General features: G+C 37.9%; 2 protein-coding genes across 3 annotated transcripts; one reads left to right on the forward strand and one right to left on the reverse strand.

Moving 5' to 3' along the window:
- Positions 1-85: 85 nt before the first annotated feature.
- LOC306884524 (arginase, non-hepatic 1-like) lies at positions 86-7,015 on the forward strand. The gene is made up of 8 exons (XM_079440456.1): positions 86-521; positions 606-678; positions 4,012-4,186; positions 4,609-4,768; positions 4,957-5,051; positions 5,376-5,480; positions 5,794-5,930; positions 6,014-7,015. Exons 1-8 carry the CDS (start codon positions 411-413, stop codon positions 6,199-6,201), a joined length of 1,044 nt encoding a protein of 347 aa, XP_079296582.1. The 5' UTR covers positions 86-410; the 3' UTR covers positions 6,202-7,015.
- A 59-nt stretch (positions 7,016-7,074) lies between these two features.
- LOC306884528 (vesicle transport through interaction with t-SNAREs homolog 1B-like) lies at positions 7,075-16,949 on the reverse strand. Of its 2 annotated transcripts, XM_079440461.1 has the most exons (6): positions 16,660-16,949; positions 16,258-16,316; positions 12,840-13,031; positions 9,719-9,892; positions 9,514-9,575; positions 7,075-9,409 (listed from the first exon to the last, which is right to left on the reverse strand). In XM_079440461.1, exons 1-6 carry the CDS (start codon positions 16,754-16,756, stop codon positions 9,316-9,318), a joined length of 678 nt encoding a protein of 225 aa, XP_079296587.1. In that variant the 5' UTR covers positions 16,757-16,949; the 3' UTR covers positions 7,075-9,315. The 2 variants fall into 2 exon arrangements, with proteins under 2 accessions (XP_079296587.1, XP_079296586.1); XM_079440460.1 differs by having other exon boundaries at positions 8,570-9,409; positions 9,514-9,892.
- Between the last annotated feature and the right edge of the window lie 675 nt (positions 16,950-17,624).

The following is a 17,624-nucleotide window of genomic DNA, read 5'->3' on the forward strand; positions in this document are numbered from 1 at the left end:
TGGCTGGAAGGCGGAGCTTCTGATTGGCTGGAAGGCGGAGCTTCTGATTGGCTGGAAGGGAGGTGTGTCATCGGGTGTGACGCAGGGTTGCCCGCTCTATGAATAGAAAAACGTGGTTCACGCCGCACTGAGCGGACGACCTGTCTAAAACAATTGGATTCTGGAGGACTGTTAGATTTAGGGGGGGGCGGTCTTGAGATTTCACCCAAAGCGTGTGGCTTTGAGCTCTACCTTCCGCTGTTCACCAACTCATGAATATGAATTAAGTGGCAGATTTAAAGAAAAACGTCGTGGCAGTTATTTGAGATTCAACAGCCAGTCTTGAGCCAGAAGAGGAAAAGCCATATCGGGCGACAGACTATTCGTTTCAGATTTTGTATTTTATTCCAGACTTCTCCGGTTGAGTCAGCATGGCCTTGAGAGGACCACTGTCTAGGTTATTGAGATCCTCGTTGAGTTCCTGCCAGCAGAGCCGATCGCAATCTGTTGCTATTTTGGGAGCTCCGTTTTCCAAAGGACAGGTAAGAAATATAGATGTATTTAATTAGAACTCACTGATGTATAACATAGTGATGTGACGATATTTTTTTACGATTTTCATTCAGAAAAGGAGAGGGGTGGAGCATGGACCCAAAGCCATCCGGGATGCGGGTTTGGTGGAAAGACTTTCAAATCTGGGTAAGTACATCATTGGTTTTACTATGTGTTTTTCTATCTAGATAGATATAGGTAGATAGATTTATAGATAGATATGGATTGGAACTCAAAGGGTTAATTCACCCAAATATGAAATTCTGTAAGTTACCCTCCAAAAGATGGGGACTGACCGCTTAAGTAACCATTCACTTTATTGCATCATTTTTCGATGCATTGAAAGTTACATGATGTCCGAGCAAGGTTGTAATTTTGCTTATTAAATAATTTTGTAAAGAAGTCATTCATATTTAAAACAAGAGGGTAAATATATATTAGACTTTTAACTGAGTTTTTAGGGTGAACTATGTCTTTAAATAAATTGGTGGCGGGCTCACCGCTGCGGATCAGAAAGAGATTAAGTGTTACATCATCCAACGCTCCCAACACAATCTGTTTGATGTAGCAATAATAGTTTGGATGTATTATTTTATGACTGGAATACAGTACGTAAAGTGAAAAAGTATCGGTCAGTGGAGAAGTTTTGTATGTTGTCTGGCCGCAGTGAGAGAGAGGGGGGTATATTGAGTCACTGCAGTTCCGCCACGCATTCAGAGATGCTACGATACGACCTGCAGCTGCACATAACAATAGGCTATTATCATTCACAATAGACTTTAGTGGGGATGGCGCAGTAAAGCTGCAAACTCCTCTATTCAAAGCAGCGTTTAATTCAGGAAGGATTTATTGGTCCATTCGCACAGAACGCGCCTTTTCTTTTCACTTTTCTGGGTAAAAACGCGGCTTTCAGCTGTTAGTAATGTGTCTATGGGACTTAAGTTTTAAGTCATGTCCCTTGCCTGCATCTTGCTTTCTGTGAATGACCCTTAACTAAATGCATTTATTACAGAGGTACAGCAATGAGAAGAGAGAGAGAGAGAAAGAGAGGGTGCAGATACGTAATGTTAGGTGAGACAACAGGAAGAGATTAGACAGGGGCTTAAAAGTTTAATGGCCTTATTAATGTTTGTGCCATTAGGGTTGTAGAGTGTATAAGGTTTCAGATGACTCGTGTAACAAAGATGATGCAGTTTTAATACAGGCAGATGTTATTTTGGGTCGCTCCAGCTAGTCAGAAATTAACCTGAGTAAATGTGAAAGCAGTTCCCGCCAGGACCCTGGAACAAAAGCCCTGGGACGGCTGGCTTCAAATTACCGGAGAACATTCGTGGTTTTTAATTACAAGTTTCCATAATTAATTATTCCTTATGAACTAAATAAGCAATGAATGCGTCATGCATTATGGAAAGGAAAAGCTTCGTCTGTCTACAGTAGTCACGACAGCAATACCACTAAAATGTCACGATTTTTGACACATTTTCTATATACCTAAGCAAAAACTAATACTGTTTTTAAATGTTTAAGGCAAGCACTTAAGAGCAGTTAAACAAAATACAAGAAGCAGAACACAAAACAGTGCTTATTTATTTCAGTTATAAGCATTCATGCATTAAAGGTCATGTATAAGAAATATTCTATTCCATAAACGACTACTATAGTTTTTCCTCGATAATATTGTTATTATACATAACCTACCGTGTTTGTATTAATACACGAAAAAGATGAGCATTTTCACTTAATTTTGAAGTGTATCTGTCCTTGCCATAGACTGTAAAAAAACCACGCGAGCATCCATGTTACTGCGCGCGCATTTTCCACTACTGGTGCTGTAGAGAGAGAGTGATATCGTTACTTCTTTTTAATTTTAGTATCGACTTGCTATCAGAGTATTACTTTTGACATGCCTAACAGCTACTGCTATTACAAATAGTAATAATAAAATAATCAAATAACAGAAAAGGCGGCGTAATTCGTCTTTAAAGCCAAATGCTTCGGAGTCATGACATTGCAGAGCTCCTGGTCGGAATGCGCGAGTCACTTTGTCAGTCTCGCCTGCAGTCAGTCAGCTGTTAATCACATAAACACCCTGCCCAGCGCAGGCTTGCTTTACGTAACTCCGTGTTCTAAATGTAATGCGATAGTTCCTGCTATCTTAAGCCTGAGATTTTTTCCGTCGGCGGTTATGAACAAATGACCCCGTTTCACCTTAGATGTTATATTTATTCATTCATTTAATTTATTTATTTTCTCATAAACTCTTCTACAAACTTATTTCTCTTGCCCCTGGTTTCACAGACAAGGCTTAAGCCTAGTCCCAGACTAAAGTGTAAGTCTGAGCTGTTTTAACTGAAAGAAACTTGCACTGACTGATCTTAAAATATATCAGTGTCCTTGTTTTGTCTCAAGATGCACACGAGTAATGTTTTTTTTTTTTCTAAGGCATGTTAATAAAAATTACTTAAATTTCCTAATTGAACAATGGCCTAGACCTGGCTTAGTCTAAACCTTATCTGTGAAACCGGGCCTTGGACTTTTTATTGGGATTGTTCTCGGGACGTTGGATTGCTTGAGGAAAAAAACATGATATCAGAATATATATATTGGGAATAAATGAATATACACACAGAACCTAATGAGGCAATGATGATTTACTTTAACATCATTTTAGCAGGCGCTTGGCATCAGGTGTTTGGAGTTGTCAAAATAACCATAGCACCATGTATGGCAAGCATTCTTGACTAAACTATATCAGAGCTTACCTTATCCAATGCAACACATATAGATGTCTTGCTCTCTTTACAACTGTTGGTTGGAAATGTCTTGCATATGGCAAGGTGTTAGATTAATTACACAAAAAAGAGCTTGTGCTCACTCTCAAAATCCAAAAAAACTGGTTGAGCAAAACTGCACATGAACCTGAAGTCTTCAAATGCAGTTAAGTCAATACAAACTTAACCCTTACCTCTGTCCTAGCTTATGATGACCATCCCTCATGCTTCTGTCATGGTCAACTCCTTAATTCCCTCTTGTATTCAATCAAAAAACATCTAGTATTTTAAAAACACTTATTTAAACTTTAACTGGGCCACGGTGTTCATGTCTATTCCTGTTAAGAGGCCACTTGATGGTATGCTAGTCCATCATTGGTCATTTTAAAATCTGATGAGTAATTCAACACTGTCATGAAGTGGCTGGTCTGGTTCTGTCATCCTGGGCCCCATCAGCTGTTTAGACCTTCATCAGTGTCCACCTGTGGGGGTTCCTACCTACATTTCTATATGACACTACATGGTCAGATTAATGCTGGGATTCAATGACTGAACTTTGACCTGTCAGTCAAGCAGTCTTAGAAAGAAGCATAAGCTTGGTCAGAGTAGGCTAAAAGTATGGAAGCTTTAACACCAATGTTTATTGTAATGGTCATGTGAAGAAAACCTTGATGTCATTAGTTTATTTATATGTCCTGTCTTGTTGTAGACTACGCTGTGCATGATTTTGGAGACCTGACCTTCAAGCATCTGGAAAAAGATGAGCACTTCATGCACGTGCCGTTCCCACGCACAGTTGGACGTGCCAATCAGCTGCTGTCGGGAGCTGTGAGTGGTGCGGTGGGGGCGGGACACACCTGCATCATGCTGGGGGGAGACCATAGGTACACAATTTTTTTTCTTTATCTAAAGTCTTACATTTTTTAATGCAAAATCCTGGGCTAAAATACACACTTTTATCTACAAAGCCTTTTATCTTGGTATATAGTTATGAGTGCTTATAATTAGTTACTTATTCCACTAGTCTTTCCATTTATGTCTTTTTGGCACAAGCACAAATAAATGTTGTAGCGCTCTGGCTAAACTGAGACCAGCTTTATTACTTTGTTTCTGAAAGGTCACGGTTTGTCTTTTAGCCTCAAGATGCTATTTGTATTTCCAGCTAGCTTAATCGAGCAAACATTTTCCAATCAAAACTGGTCTGACAAATGAAAAAATTCAATGTAATCTAAAACTGGGTTGAATTTGTTCTATTAAAGGCCAAAATCATCAAACATTAACATTTGTAATGCTTTCTCCCCTGCAGCTTGGCGATTGGTTCAGTAGAAGGTCACGCTCAGCAGTGCTCTGACCTGTGTCTGATATGGGTGGACGCTCACGCAGATATCAACACCCCTCTGACATCACCTTCTGGAAACCTCCACGGCCAGTCTGTAGCATTCTTACTCAAGGACCTGCAGAACAAGGTGATTAGCATTCATGCATAAAATTGCGTCAACAGTTAAAAGAAATGTTGACATTATGGAATCTCTGACATGATTCCTTTCTCAAAGGAGGTAACGCTTGTATATGAATTTCCCACTTGCAAGTAATTTGGTGCCAGAAAACCATTTAGAACGTCTAAATCCATTATCTTCTGCTTTCCTACCTGCAGATGCCAGACGTTCCTGGATTTTCCTGGATGAAGCCCTTCCTGTCTGCCAGAGATCTGGTCTACATCGGCCTCAGAGATGTGGATCCAGGCGAGCAGTAAGCACACTATGTTCTGTCATCCAGGATTTGGAACCTGTTGCCTGTTCTCTAAAGCCTATGCTACTAAATCACCAATTGTGACAATCCATAGGCTATTTATACAAGTGACATTACCTGTAACCGCCAAGAGGGTTAGTGGTTAAAATCAAATGTTTATGATGAAGTCAACATGAGACTCGGACTAAATCAGACACAATTCAGTGGTGAATCCACTATAGTGCATGAACTGTGTATGTGTGCTGCATTTATAAAGATAAAGAGAAAACACTATCACTACTTTTATTTTACTAACCAATTTGATTTTATTGCTCTCCCTCTTAGTATAATCCTGAAGACCCTGGGAATCCAATATTTCTCCATGCGGGATATTGACAGAATGGGCATTCAGAGGGTAATGGAGGTCACTTTGGATCACCTCTTGGCAAGGTATAGTGATATTGCGAAAAACATACACGCTTATTTAACTAGTAGTGGTGCTTCTGTAAACAGCCAGCAGCAAATTGAATGTTGCTGTTTATTCTCTACATAGTCCTCCAGTGTGCTATTGAACCCTGTAAATGGGGGCAAAGTAGTTTTCTGGGGTAATACAAGCTCACAAGTGGCCTTATTTAACCTGACTCGCATGTTTAATGTCAACTTTAAATGAAATGTAGCACTTTATCTCAGTTTAATCGGTGTACACTATATCACAATCAAACAACCTGTGGTAATTTGTTACTGTTATTTGATTTTATATCAGGAAACAAAGACCAATCCATCTCAGCTTTGACATTGATGCATTTGACCCGTCTCTGGCTCCCGCCACTGGAACTCCCGTTAATGGAGGATTGACCTATAGAGAGGGCATCTACGTAACAGAGGAGATCCATAACACAGGTACAGATCTACCATTCACATAACGGATGATGACTTGGAAATCCTACAATTTTAATGCTAATATTTTGTTTCGTACTACACAGGTTTACTCTCTGTGATGGATGTTGTTGAAGTTAACCCCACACTAGGAGCGACACCTGAGAGTGTGGAGGCCACAACTAGCCTAGCCGTTGATGTCATTGCATCTGCTCTTGGTCAGACACGTGAAGGTGCACATGTCGCCTTCCCAAAGATTCCAGAACCAAAAGAAGACACCGAACTGCGGCTTTAAGAGCACAAGATATTCATCGAAGACTGACAAACCAACCACTTTGCATTCCAAAGTCTAAAAGAACGACACTGAAGGATTTGCAGAGTCTGAGCACCAGACTAAAGATTTAATTTGATGGTTACTGTAGTCTTGGTCAAAACATTGTCACCTCACTGGTGAAGTGCTGCTATAAGCACGAGTGAGATTTATTTTATTGTACCTACCACTAATTTTGCTTTGGCTAAAAAAGAGCTGGGATCTGGATGCTCTGTGTTTGAGGACTAATCTAGCAGAAACATTAATATTTTTAACTTTAGTCAGCAGTTATGGGATTAGTGGGTAACCCTGATCATGCTCTGGGACTTACTGCAAGAAAAGGTGATCTAAAAGAAAATGTGCATAACATATTTTTGCAAGCTGAGGTGACTCTTTACTATGGTGGACTAACTGATTTTCCTAGAATTTGAAACATGTTTGCACTTTTGGACCAGAACTGGTTTTTATTGTATTTCTATGTTTGTTTGTTTTGTATAGTAGGACTGCTTTTAATGGCTAATTTAATCCTACAGTTTTGGTTAGATTGAAACTGAGTGATTTTTTTTTTTTTTTTTTTTTTTTTTTTAAATGGCGCATTTGAAGTAAGTTATTTTAGTAATTTTTGTATCTATTTAAATAAACCTTTGAAAAATCATGTACGAATGCATTTTGTACACCCTTTCATATCTGAATTTACCACCAGTACCAGTATCTTCTTAGGGAAGGGCAGTTTGATTTGTCACATTTTCCTGTTTCAGTAAAAATGTTTTGTTGCAATAAACAAAAGTACTGGAGACAGACTGTGACTCCTCTTTGATTCATTAGATTGACTGATGACCACATCAAATGAAAATATTATATATAATATTTAATTATAATCCAGATCAGAACAAACATATCCACTTGACAAACAATCTAATATTTATATGAAAATAAAAAATTCTATATCTCACAAAAATGGAACACGTTTCACAGACATCTGATGAACAATATCAAATTAGCAGTCAGTATGTGGCTTGTCCACCAGCTGCTTTATGTACAGTGTAGATCAAAATTAGAGAACCATTTATGAAGACTTAGAAATAATGTAATCTTCATAGTTCAAAATTTGAAGGAATTTTAGTTGTGGCTATACCATGCTAGTAGAACAGTGTTTTACAAAATAGCCAAGGCATTTAAAAAAACCGCTACACCTCTGAGAACAGTAACCACTAGCATGAAGAAAGACAACTAAACCTTCTGAAGATTACAGCAGTCAAAAATTAGGAAGTGTAGAGGCCCTTGCATTGAATGACTTCAGCACATCTGTGGCCGCAGTACATCGCTAGTTTCTCACACTCTGCTGGTGTGATCTCGGTTCACTCTTCTAATCTCTGCCAGAGCTCGGTGACTGTAGTGGGTTTCTTAGCCATAACTTTGTCACCAAGGATTTTCCAGAGATTTTCAGTTGGGTTTAGATCAGGACTCTGGGCTGCCCATTTCATTATTTCAATGTTTTCAGCTTCAAAGAACTGCTTTACCCGTTTTGCTGTGTGACGGGGCAATGACCTGCATGAGAATTTCAGGCTGATTGGGTCATGAACACAGGGAAGGAACTGCATGTTGCCACAGGGGGTTCTGATAAACATTTGCATTCTCTCTGCTCAAATCCTGCTGCAAAAAACATCTCCCAAACCATGACACTACCTCATCCACCTTTCACTGACTTCTTTACACACTTTGGGTTCAGTCTTTCCCCAGTTTGACACCGCACATAATGTTTCCAATCTGACCCAAATAAATTAAACCTGTTTTCATCACTGAAGTGACCTTTGGACCAGTTCTCCTCCGTCCACACAGCATGCCCCTCAGCCAAGGTTAGTCTAGCCTTTTGATTCTTTCTGCTGAAGAAAGGTTCAGTCACTGCAGAGTGGGCTTTCAGTCCAAATTCTGCATAACGTCAGGAGAATGTGATGGGGATTATAAACAATGTATAGCAGGTGAATGACCGGCCACACCTCAGATCAATCACAAACACACAACTGTGTATGACTGCTCTCTACTGACACCTCTGCTGTTTTGCCCTAACATGACAAGACATGCTGGCAAAAAGTCAGTATGTCAAGGTGACCTGATAGTCCTGGACACTGGTATTTCCACTATAGCAGGTGTTGGTGTCACTTTATTCTCAGTCATGTTTACAGTAATCTCTACCCGCTGTATCTGAAAGGCTAAACACACCCCTTTCTCCTCCAACCAGGGCTTGTGAAGCAAGTGACGTGCATGTTTATAGCTGTCATTCTCATGACCTGGAATACACTCAGCTTTGTTTTGACTAATTGGAGGAAAAGCTAAAGGAAAACACACCCATTTTCTAGAGCGAAACTCTGTTCCTTTAATTTAACACTTGTCACAGAAAAGTCTATTACATAATTTAATTCATTTTGTTAAAAGTTCAGTATTATTTAAAGGGACAGTTCACTCAGAAATGAAAAATCTGTCATGATTTACACATTTACTCACCCTCATATCATTCCCAGCCTGTGAGAAAAGAAGACATTTTGAAGAATTAATTTTTGTTCATACAATGAAAGTCAGCAGGGTCCAGTGCTGTTTTGGACCCCACTGACTTTCACTTGTATGAACAATGAAAGGTTTGGAAAGGCATTAGTGTGAGTATATGACGACAGAATTATCATTTTTGAGGGATCCATCACTTTAAAATGATTGAGGTGTGTAAAAAATGCAGACAGGTTGTATATATATTATTTGTCACTCCTTTCGCTGTATCCTTCTGTTTACACTGTCCATCCATACATCCACTAGATATGGCACCTTGTTCAAGACAGCTAAAAATGGGGTGAACCCATCACGCTATCTTTGTACAGGTCCTTATCCTCCAGCAGTCTGAATGTGACACGGTAACCATCTTCTTTTCACCTTGAGAGCAGTACTTGCGCTAATACAGTTTAGCGCTTAAAATAACCACCCATACACGTCCATGTGACACTCACAGTCACAAAAGCATCCAGCACACTGTCATTGGGCCAGACACCCGTGGTCATCAGAAATAAGAAGAGGGAAAGGTGATGTCTTATACAGTCTTGTGTGTCTCATTGCCTACTTGCGAAAGAACTTCAAGTAAACCACCCCTGCCAAGATGGCCAGCTCCATGATGATAATGACCGATAGTAGCAGTTTGTTTGTCACCAGTCTGTAATGTCAGGAAAGAGAGATGTTTGACACAGTATATTCTCAGAAAGAGATTTGGAAACAATTCTAGTGATGTAAAATGTTTCGTAATAGTGTAAGTCTCACCGTCTGGACATTGCGCGCAGGATTTTCCTGCTGCGGCTCAGGTTCTCGCCAGTGTGAACCAACTGATGATGGAGTAAGAGAAGGGAGGGTAAGAGCAGAGAAAGAGAAGAAGTGAATTTATTGTAGACATTTTGCTTGTGCAGTTTATTATCTGCTTGTTCAACAACAATAACAATGGGCGCTGGTCTAGATATCTCTCTTTTACTCTGTCTCTGGTGCGGTCCAGTTGTTCTCTCTGTTCTCCGAGCTCCTCGATGATGTCTGTGCCAATCTGGTCTGTCTCTGCCGCAATCCGTTGACTTCGCTCAATACTCTTTGACGCATTATTTAGAGACTCTGTCCCCTGGATAAGCAAAGCACGCTGAGACTGCAGATGAGTCTGTAAAAACAAACAAAAATTCAAAAATGAGTCGCTGTTTAACTAAGACCTGCAGCATACTCAGTTATAAAAACCAGTGTAAACCATATTCACTCATAATTACAGACATAAAATACAGACATTACTTCAACAGAGCACAATTTTCAGTTTTTTGTTCAAATTTTTTATTGAATGGAAAGTGACATTCATAGTCATAGCAGTCAAAAAAATTTAGTCGGCGGGCAAGGGAGAGAAAATATGTTATGAAGCATTGGCATTTATAATGGAAAGAAACAGAGCTGCACTACCAGGAACATCTTATCTTTTCCAGCTTCAGAACATACATAGTACCTACAAGCCGTTGACAAACACCTGGAGGTTTGGTAGACTTTCCTAGAAATAAGATCTTCTATTTAGATAATAATGAAGAGAACGCTAGTACATCTAACTGACTAGAAGAAAACCAAGTCCAAACTTTGGGAATTCTAAATATTGCAGTCAAGGCAGGCATCAACCTTGACTTTAGACTAATAGTCTTATAATGGTTATTCCAATAGTTTTTAAGCATTGTAAGTAAAGGTATTAAAATAGACCTAGATAGAAATGATAAATTATAATAGACTTATATATTAGTGTAATTAAGAACATTATATAATACGTAATATAATATAATAGTTATATAATGTATCCTTGTTCTTGTTCCATTTACTTTATTCACACTGGATCACGGGATGAGTCTTTGTACTGTTTGATTTTCAAATACTTTTTTTTGGCTTGGATTCAAATTATGCAATGCTGACATTTATCTCAGTGCTGACTGGTGTGGTTCAAAACTTGTCTCGTCTAGAATGTCTTACAGAAGAAAGACGACATAAAAAAATGAATCTGAAAAATACCGAACTTCAGACTGATGAAAAAGTGAGCAGTAACTGTGGCTGACTATTGGTCTTTTAACTGCTATTGAATCAAGTGCTCAAACACACACACACACACACAAAACCTTCTCTTATGCTCTTCTTTTCAGGTCTTTCTGATGACCTTCACTTCCTCAGTTTCAAAGAGTTTAGAAACAGGACTCTTGGGACATAATGCATGACCTTGCTCAAGGCAACCTTGTGCGTATGCAACAGAGAGAGAAAAAAAAACTCCATTCCAGTGCAACAGGCATCTTTGTTTGTAGAGTGGTGTTTTGTGTGTTTATGGCAATCCGGGTGGATCTGTTTTAGATCCTAGGTAACCAGTTTTATTTTTTTAGAATTACATAACACTGACACTAACATTTGATCAACACACACAACTCGAGCTATCATTTCTTTTTTCAATCTATCTGAAATACTAATAAACCTACGTTGTTTTTCTTGAAGTTTTGTTACTTTTTCTCGTTTAGGGTCATGAACATGCATACAAGTTTCAACACACCGATGTGTTGTGAAATGTACATAAAGAAAACCATCGATTTTGTGGATGCAGTACCAAACCTTTCCACTAGGTGATATACAGGAAATCTTGATTTCCATTTATTGTTTGAGTATTCTAAACTATATATTTCCATAATTTTAAAAATATTTATGAAGTAGACATCCTATTCAGAAATAGTTTGGGCAGTAACTTTAATATTTGATTTGAATTCTCTCTCTAAAACACATAAAAACATACGTATAGAATAAAAGTGTGTTTGACATCACAAATGAAGAATCTATCGCTATGTATCTATTGCTCTGTCATTTCTTTGAAAAACAGTCAACAAATATGAAAACTAGAGTACAGAACCTTTCAAATTATACATAATTTGTCAAGATTACTTTAGGTTTAGACCAAGATATTATCATTAAAAAAATGTGCATTGAATCCAATACGGGTCAATTTGACTCGGACCATACAGGAAGTCACCTGTTTTTGAACAGTACATGAGGGTTAAACTGCCATCATAACTGCTTTCTATTTGAATATATTTGAAAATGTAATTTATTCCTGTGATCAAAGCTAAATTTTCAGCATCATTACTCCAGTGTTCAGTGTCACATGACAGTTATAAACAGTTATTTTAAATATTAAAATTTTTTCAAAATTGTACTGTTTTTGCTGTACTTTGGATCAAATAAATGCAGGCTTGGTGAGCAAAAGGGACTTCTTTAAAAAACATTAAAAATCTTACTGTTCACAGACTTTTGGCTGGTAGTGTATATATTGTGAAAAGCGCTATATAAACAAACTTTAATTGAATTTAATAATAAATAGATTGACAGTTATTTTGAATGCATATTTATGACTCAGAATCACTCACAACTGGTTTCATAACAGCATTACATGTAGCCTGAGGTGAGCAGGCTGTTACTGTGAATCACATAACTTGTGGAATGCAAGCAACTTTAAGGTGTGTCATTAAAAAACACACAGGGAGCATGGAGACCTAAAGAGGTCAACACATCTACGTACTTCCTGTAGGAATACCCATTTGTGGTGGTACAAACGGGGAGTTGGTTTGTAGCCAGTTCTAGCTGGATGAGAACTAGATCCAACTTGAAAGGTGCTGACAATTTCTAGAAATCATCATTGTGCAGTGGAGCAAGTCATGACCAAAAAAGCGTAAATTTAGCTTGAAATCAAACACAACAGCTGCTTTAAGAAAGAAGTTCAGTTCCTCATTACATAAATTTGTTCTCTGCTGTCTTTAAAGGGTCAGTACAACCAAAACATAAATATGTCATCATTTGCTTAGCCTCAATGTATGACCCTTCTTCCACCACAAAACATTTTGTGTTCCAGAGAAAGCAGAATAGCGTCACCTTCTAACCATAACCTTTTAAAATGTACCCAAGTGTGTGCAATTCATGACAGAATTTTCATTATCGACTAGATAGATAGATAGATAGATAGATAGATAGATAGATAGATAGATAGATAGATAGATAGATAGATAGACAGACTACTCCTTCTTTTAGTGAAGGTCTGGTTAAACTCAACTCACACTCTGGTCATTCTGAGTGGCATAAATCCCTTGTCTGTCATCTCCAATCTGACTAGAAAACCCTGGTGTTGCTGCGAGGCGTATTTCTCTCTGCAGTTTGGCCAGATCTCGCCGGTACAGTCGAATCTTTGTTGACATGGGGGTTCTGAAGGATGATGGAGCACCAAACAGCTCCTGTTCCATGCCCTGAAGCTGGGAGAGACATCGCATATACACTGATAAACACAAGAGGCGGTCAGTCGGTTCTCATATTACTGTGCATTTACAAACACTATTGTTCAGAAGTCTGGGGTCAAAAAGCTTTTTTATGTTTTTGAAAGAAGTCTTATGTTCACCCAAGTCAGCATTAATTAATAAAAAATACAAAAATAAATATAAATTCTTTATAACATTATAAATGTCTTGACTGTATCCTTGCTGTATAAAAGCATTGAATTATTTTTTAAAAACCTCACTGACCCCAGCTTTTTTAACAGAATAGTGCAAGAAAGAATGAGCTAATGTCCTGTGTAATCGTTTTGTAGAGTTGGATGTACTTACATTTTTACAACAGTAATGTCATATACAATATAACAGCAGTACAATGCAACAATAGTAGCTTGTACAGACAATGTGATTGATTCAAAATACTTAACGCTGACTGGTTTGTATGTCCTAACAAGGCAGACTCACTGGTTGCCTGATGCACTACTGCCACCTGGTGTCTAAAATGCAATAGTACAATAGTCTATAATTCAAATGAAACACAAACTGAATGCAAATCATTCAAAACCTTCACCTTCTCTGCTCCTCTCTGGTTGAATGAGCTGTCAACCTAAACCCAATCTGCTGAGACCATCACAATTTTGTTTCCTCATCTATATTTCTAATAAACTTGGCATGTTAAACTACTATGAATACAGTTGGCTTTGTGATCAATTGCTTATTATGTTTCCTCATTTGATTGTCGCACTGGATGAAAGCATCTGCAAATGTAATGCAAATGTCATCAAGGTTAAAAGTATATTTTTTTAATACAACAGTACTGCGTCAATGCCAAAATATTTTAATGACAGAATATCATGAAAGTTTCCCATTGTTAACTATTGCTTAAAGCTAATGACAGCTGGCAAATCAAATGTCATTTAATATATATACACACGTGGTCAGAATTGTTGGCACCAGAATTGTTTCTTTTCTTGATTTTTTTCTTGAAGCTCTCCCAAACAACATGTGGTGGTGTAGGAGCTGTTTGACAATTTGTTTAAAGGTTTTCTGACCCCGAGACTCAACTATTTTCGCCAATTCTCCAGCTGTGATCTTTGAAGAGTCACTCAATGCATTAGGATGATATAGACATGTCCTCTTCCGGGCAGATACATGACATTTTATGTTATTTGGATATTCTTAATTATTGCCCTGATGGTGGAAATGGGCATTTTTGCTGCTCTAGCTCTTTTCTTAAAGCCACTTCACTAATTTGTGAAGCTCAATTATCTTTTGCTGCACATCAGAGAATCAGGGAATTTGAGCTTTGTTTCCCCTCATATTTATATTTCTGTGAAACAGGAAGCCATGGCTGGATAATTTCATGTTCATAATCACCCTGGAGTGCTCAAAATTGTGAATAAGCATGGGATATACTTCAGCGATATTTTACTCATAAGAATTTCTAGGGGTACCAGTAATTGTGTCCAACGTGTATTTGAGGAAAAAAACATTTATTTCATAATGATTTTTGCCCCATTTTAAATTTTTAGTCTCCAATGAAAGCTTAGATTTTTTAAAATAAAAGATTATAAGGATTAACAATGGCATTTATTTCCACAGCCTTCTTTGATCACATTTACCAAGGTTGCCAACAATTCTGACCACATGTGTGTATATACAGGTCCTTCTCAAAAAATTAGCATATTGTGATAAAGTTCATTATTTTCTGTAATGTACTGATAAACATTAGACTTTCATATATTTTAGATTCATTACAACACAACTGAAGTAGTTCAAGCCTTTTATTGTTTTAATATTGATGATTTTGGCATACAGCTCATGAAAACCCAAAATTCCTATCTCAAAAAATTAGCATATCATGAAAAGGTTCTCTAAACGAGCTATTAACCTAATCATCCGAATCAACTAATTAACTCTAAACACCTGCAAAAGATTCCTGAGGCTTTTAAAAACTCCCAGCCTGGTTCATTACTCAAAACCGCAATCATGGGTAAGACTGCCGACCTGACTGCTGTCCAGAAGGCCATCATTGACACCCTCAAGCAAGAGGGTAAGACACAGAAAGAAATTTCTGAACGAATAGGCTGTTCCCAGAGTGCTGTATCAAGGCACCTCAGTGGGAAGTCTGTGGGAAGGAAAAAGTGTGGCAGAAAACGCAGCACAACGAGACGAGGTGACCGGACCCTGAGGAAGATTGTGGAGAAGGACCGATTCCAGACCTTGGGGGACCTGCGGAAGCAGTGGACTGAGTCTGGAGTAGAAACATCCAGAGCCACCGTGTACAGGCGTGTGCAGGAAATGGGCTACAGGTGCCGCATTCCCCAGGTCAAGCCACTTTTGAACCAGAAACGGCGGCAGGAGCGCCTGACCTGGGCTACAGAGAAGCAGCACTGGACTGTTGCTCAGTGGTCCAAAGTACTTTTTTCGGATGAAAGCAAATTTTGCATGTCATTCAGAAATCAAGGTGCCAGAGTCTGGAGGAAGACTGGGGAGAGGGAAATGCCAAAATGCCTGAAGTCCAGTGTCAAGTACCCACAGTCAGTGATGCTGGTGTTGGTCCACTGTGTTTTATCAAGGGCAGGGTCAATGCAGCTAGCTATCAGGAGATTTTGGAGCACTTCATGCTTCCATCTGCTGAAAAGCTTTATGGAGATGAAGATTTCATTTTTCAGCACGACCTGGCACCTGCTCACAGTGCCAAAACCAGTCATTTTGGCACTGTGATTTCTGCAAAAGGTCATTTCTGCAAAAGGATTCCCGACCAAGTATTGAGTGCATAAATGAACATAATGGCCATTCTTTTATTGGTCGGATGAAATATGCTAATTTTTTGAGATAGGAATTTTGGGTTTTCATGAGCTGTATGCCAAAATCATCAATATTAAAACAATAAAAGGCTTGAACTACTTCAGTTGTGTTGTAATGAATCTAAAATATATGAAAGTCTAATGTTTATCAGTACATTACAGAAAATAATGAACTTTATCACAATATGCTAATTTTTTGAGAAGGACCTGTATACAGAGAGAGAGAGAGCGCTTGCACTGTCAAATAACAACTACTAGCCAATTATTTATATAGGATTTCAGAAGTTTACAAATTACTATAGAAATTTTCACTTGACTTTTCTAAGCCTAATAATCATAATTTTAAGATTGTGTCCAAACTTTCAACTAGTAGTGTCAATCCAGACTGACAACTAACTTACCATTTCTTCAGCCTCTGAAACACGCTCATCAAAGTCCCTGACAATCCTCTTCCTTTCCTCTGGACAAAAAAAAATAAAATGAGAGAGTAAATTAGTCTCATTAATGTCTTAGTATTTACTGCATATCACTAATACCATAATAGCACAATGCAGATGACACTGAGACTGACATTGGTTCATAATGTTGAATCTGTAGCCTTTTAAGACGGCATACTAATAATAATAATTTTGAGTGACAAGTTTGAAAAGAAAAAATTGATACTTAAAAAAAATATCAAAACCGTGTTTCTGTCTACACTCTTCTATGCACTGTCTGAATACTCTCTGTGAGTCCAATATAAACATCTGAAACGTCAAATCCTGCTGTCATGGTTGAGTTATAGATATAAAGAGTTTATTTACCTCCCTGGCACCTCTGCGCTCGGTCAGGCATCAACTTCACTTCATTATATAGAGATTTGTACATCTCATGCAGATTTTCCATCTCCTCAGAAGACATATTGGAGCGATTATATCGAAGCCTAAAGCAAAGAAACGGTAGTTCTCGAAGTCAATGAGAAGATAATAAAAGAAAAGCAATTTGTTGCTTTTGATGTTGTCTGTAAATAGTGAGAATAATCGGCTTTGTAAGCAATAACAAGATCCTCGGGACAGCAGCAGACGCTTCCTTGTCGGACCTCGTGATTATAGGTGGCTTTGTTTTTGCCTGAAAATAAAAAAAGGGAAAAAGGCCCAAGAAGTTATTTTAAAAAAACATAATCACCTACACCGTAGTTAAATAATATTATTTATGTGTATTACATATACTTTAAGATACCTGATATTGCAAAATTAACAAACGTGTGGGACTGTTCAAGAGGGCAAACATATGGACAGCTTGCGTCATAAATACATTATGGGATCTGTAGTTTACATTTTCCAACAAACCTAAATAAACTGGTTTTGGAAAAATGATCGGCCAATCTACTCTTCATCTGAGTGACATCACATATCTGTAATTAACTTGCATAAACGACTTATTAAGATTATATTATGGCTTTACCCAAATAATTAAATAATAGATATAATATTCGTTTTTACAATTTTCGTTACTGGGGGAAAAAATATTTAATTTAATTTTCAACACACTTTATTGCCATTTTTTTAAATCACACACACACACACACACGCACACACGCACAGACGGACACACACACACACGTAAAAAAAAAATTATACATATTACAAAAAAAAGTAGTAGTAAATTTAGATGTAGTAAATATAACAGAAATAATAATTTTAAAATAAATAAATGTTTAACAAGAATGACATCCATGACATGAAAATCCATACTATGTTGTTGTCCAGACCACGGAAACTACAATCCC

Source organism: Barbus barbus (assembly GCF_936440315.1).
Source record: "Barbus barbus genome assembly, chromosome: 18".
Taxonomy (NCBI): domain Eukaryota; kingdom Metazoa; phylum Chordata; class Actinopteri; order Cypriniformes; family Cyprinidae; genus Barbus; species Barbus barbus.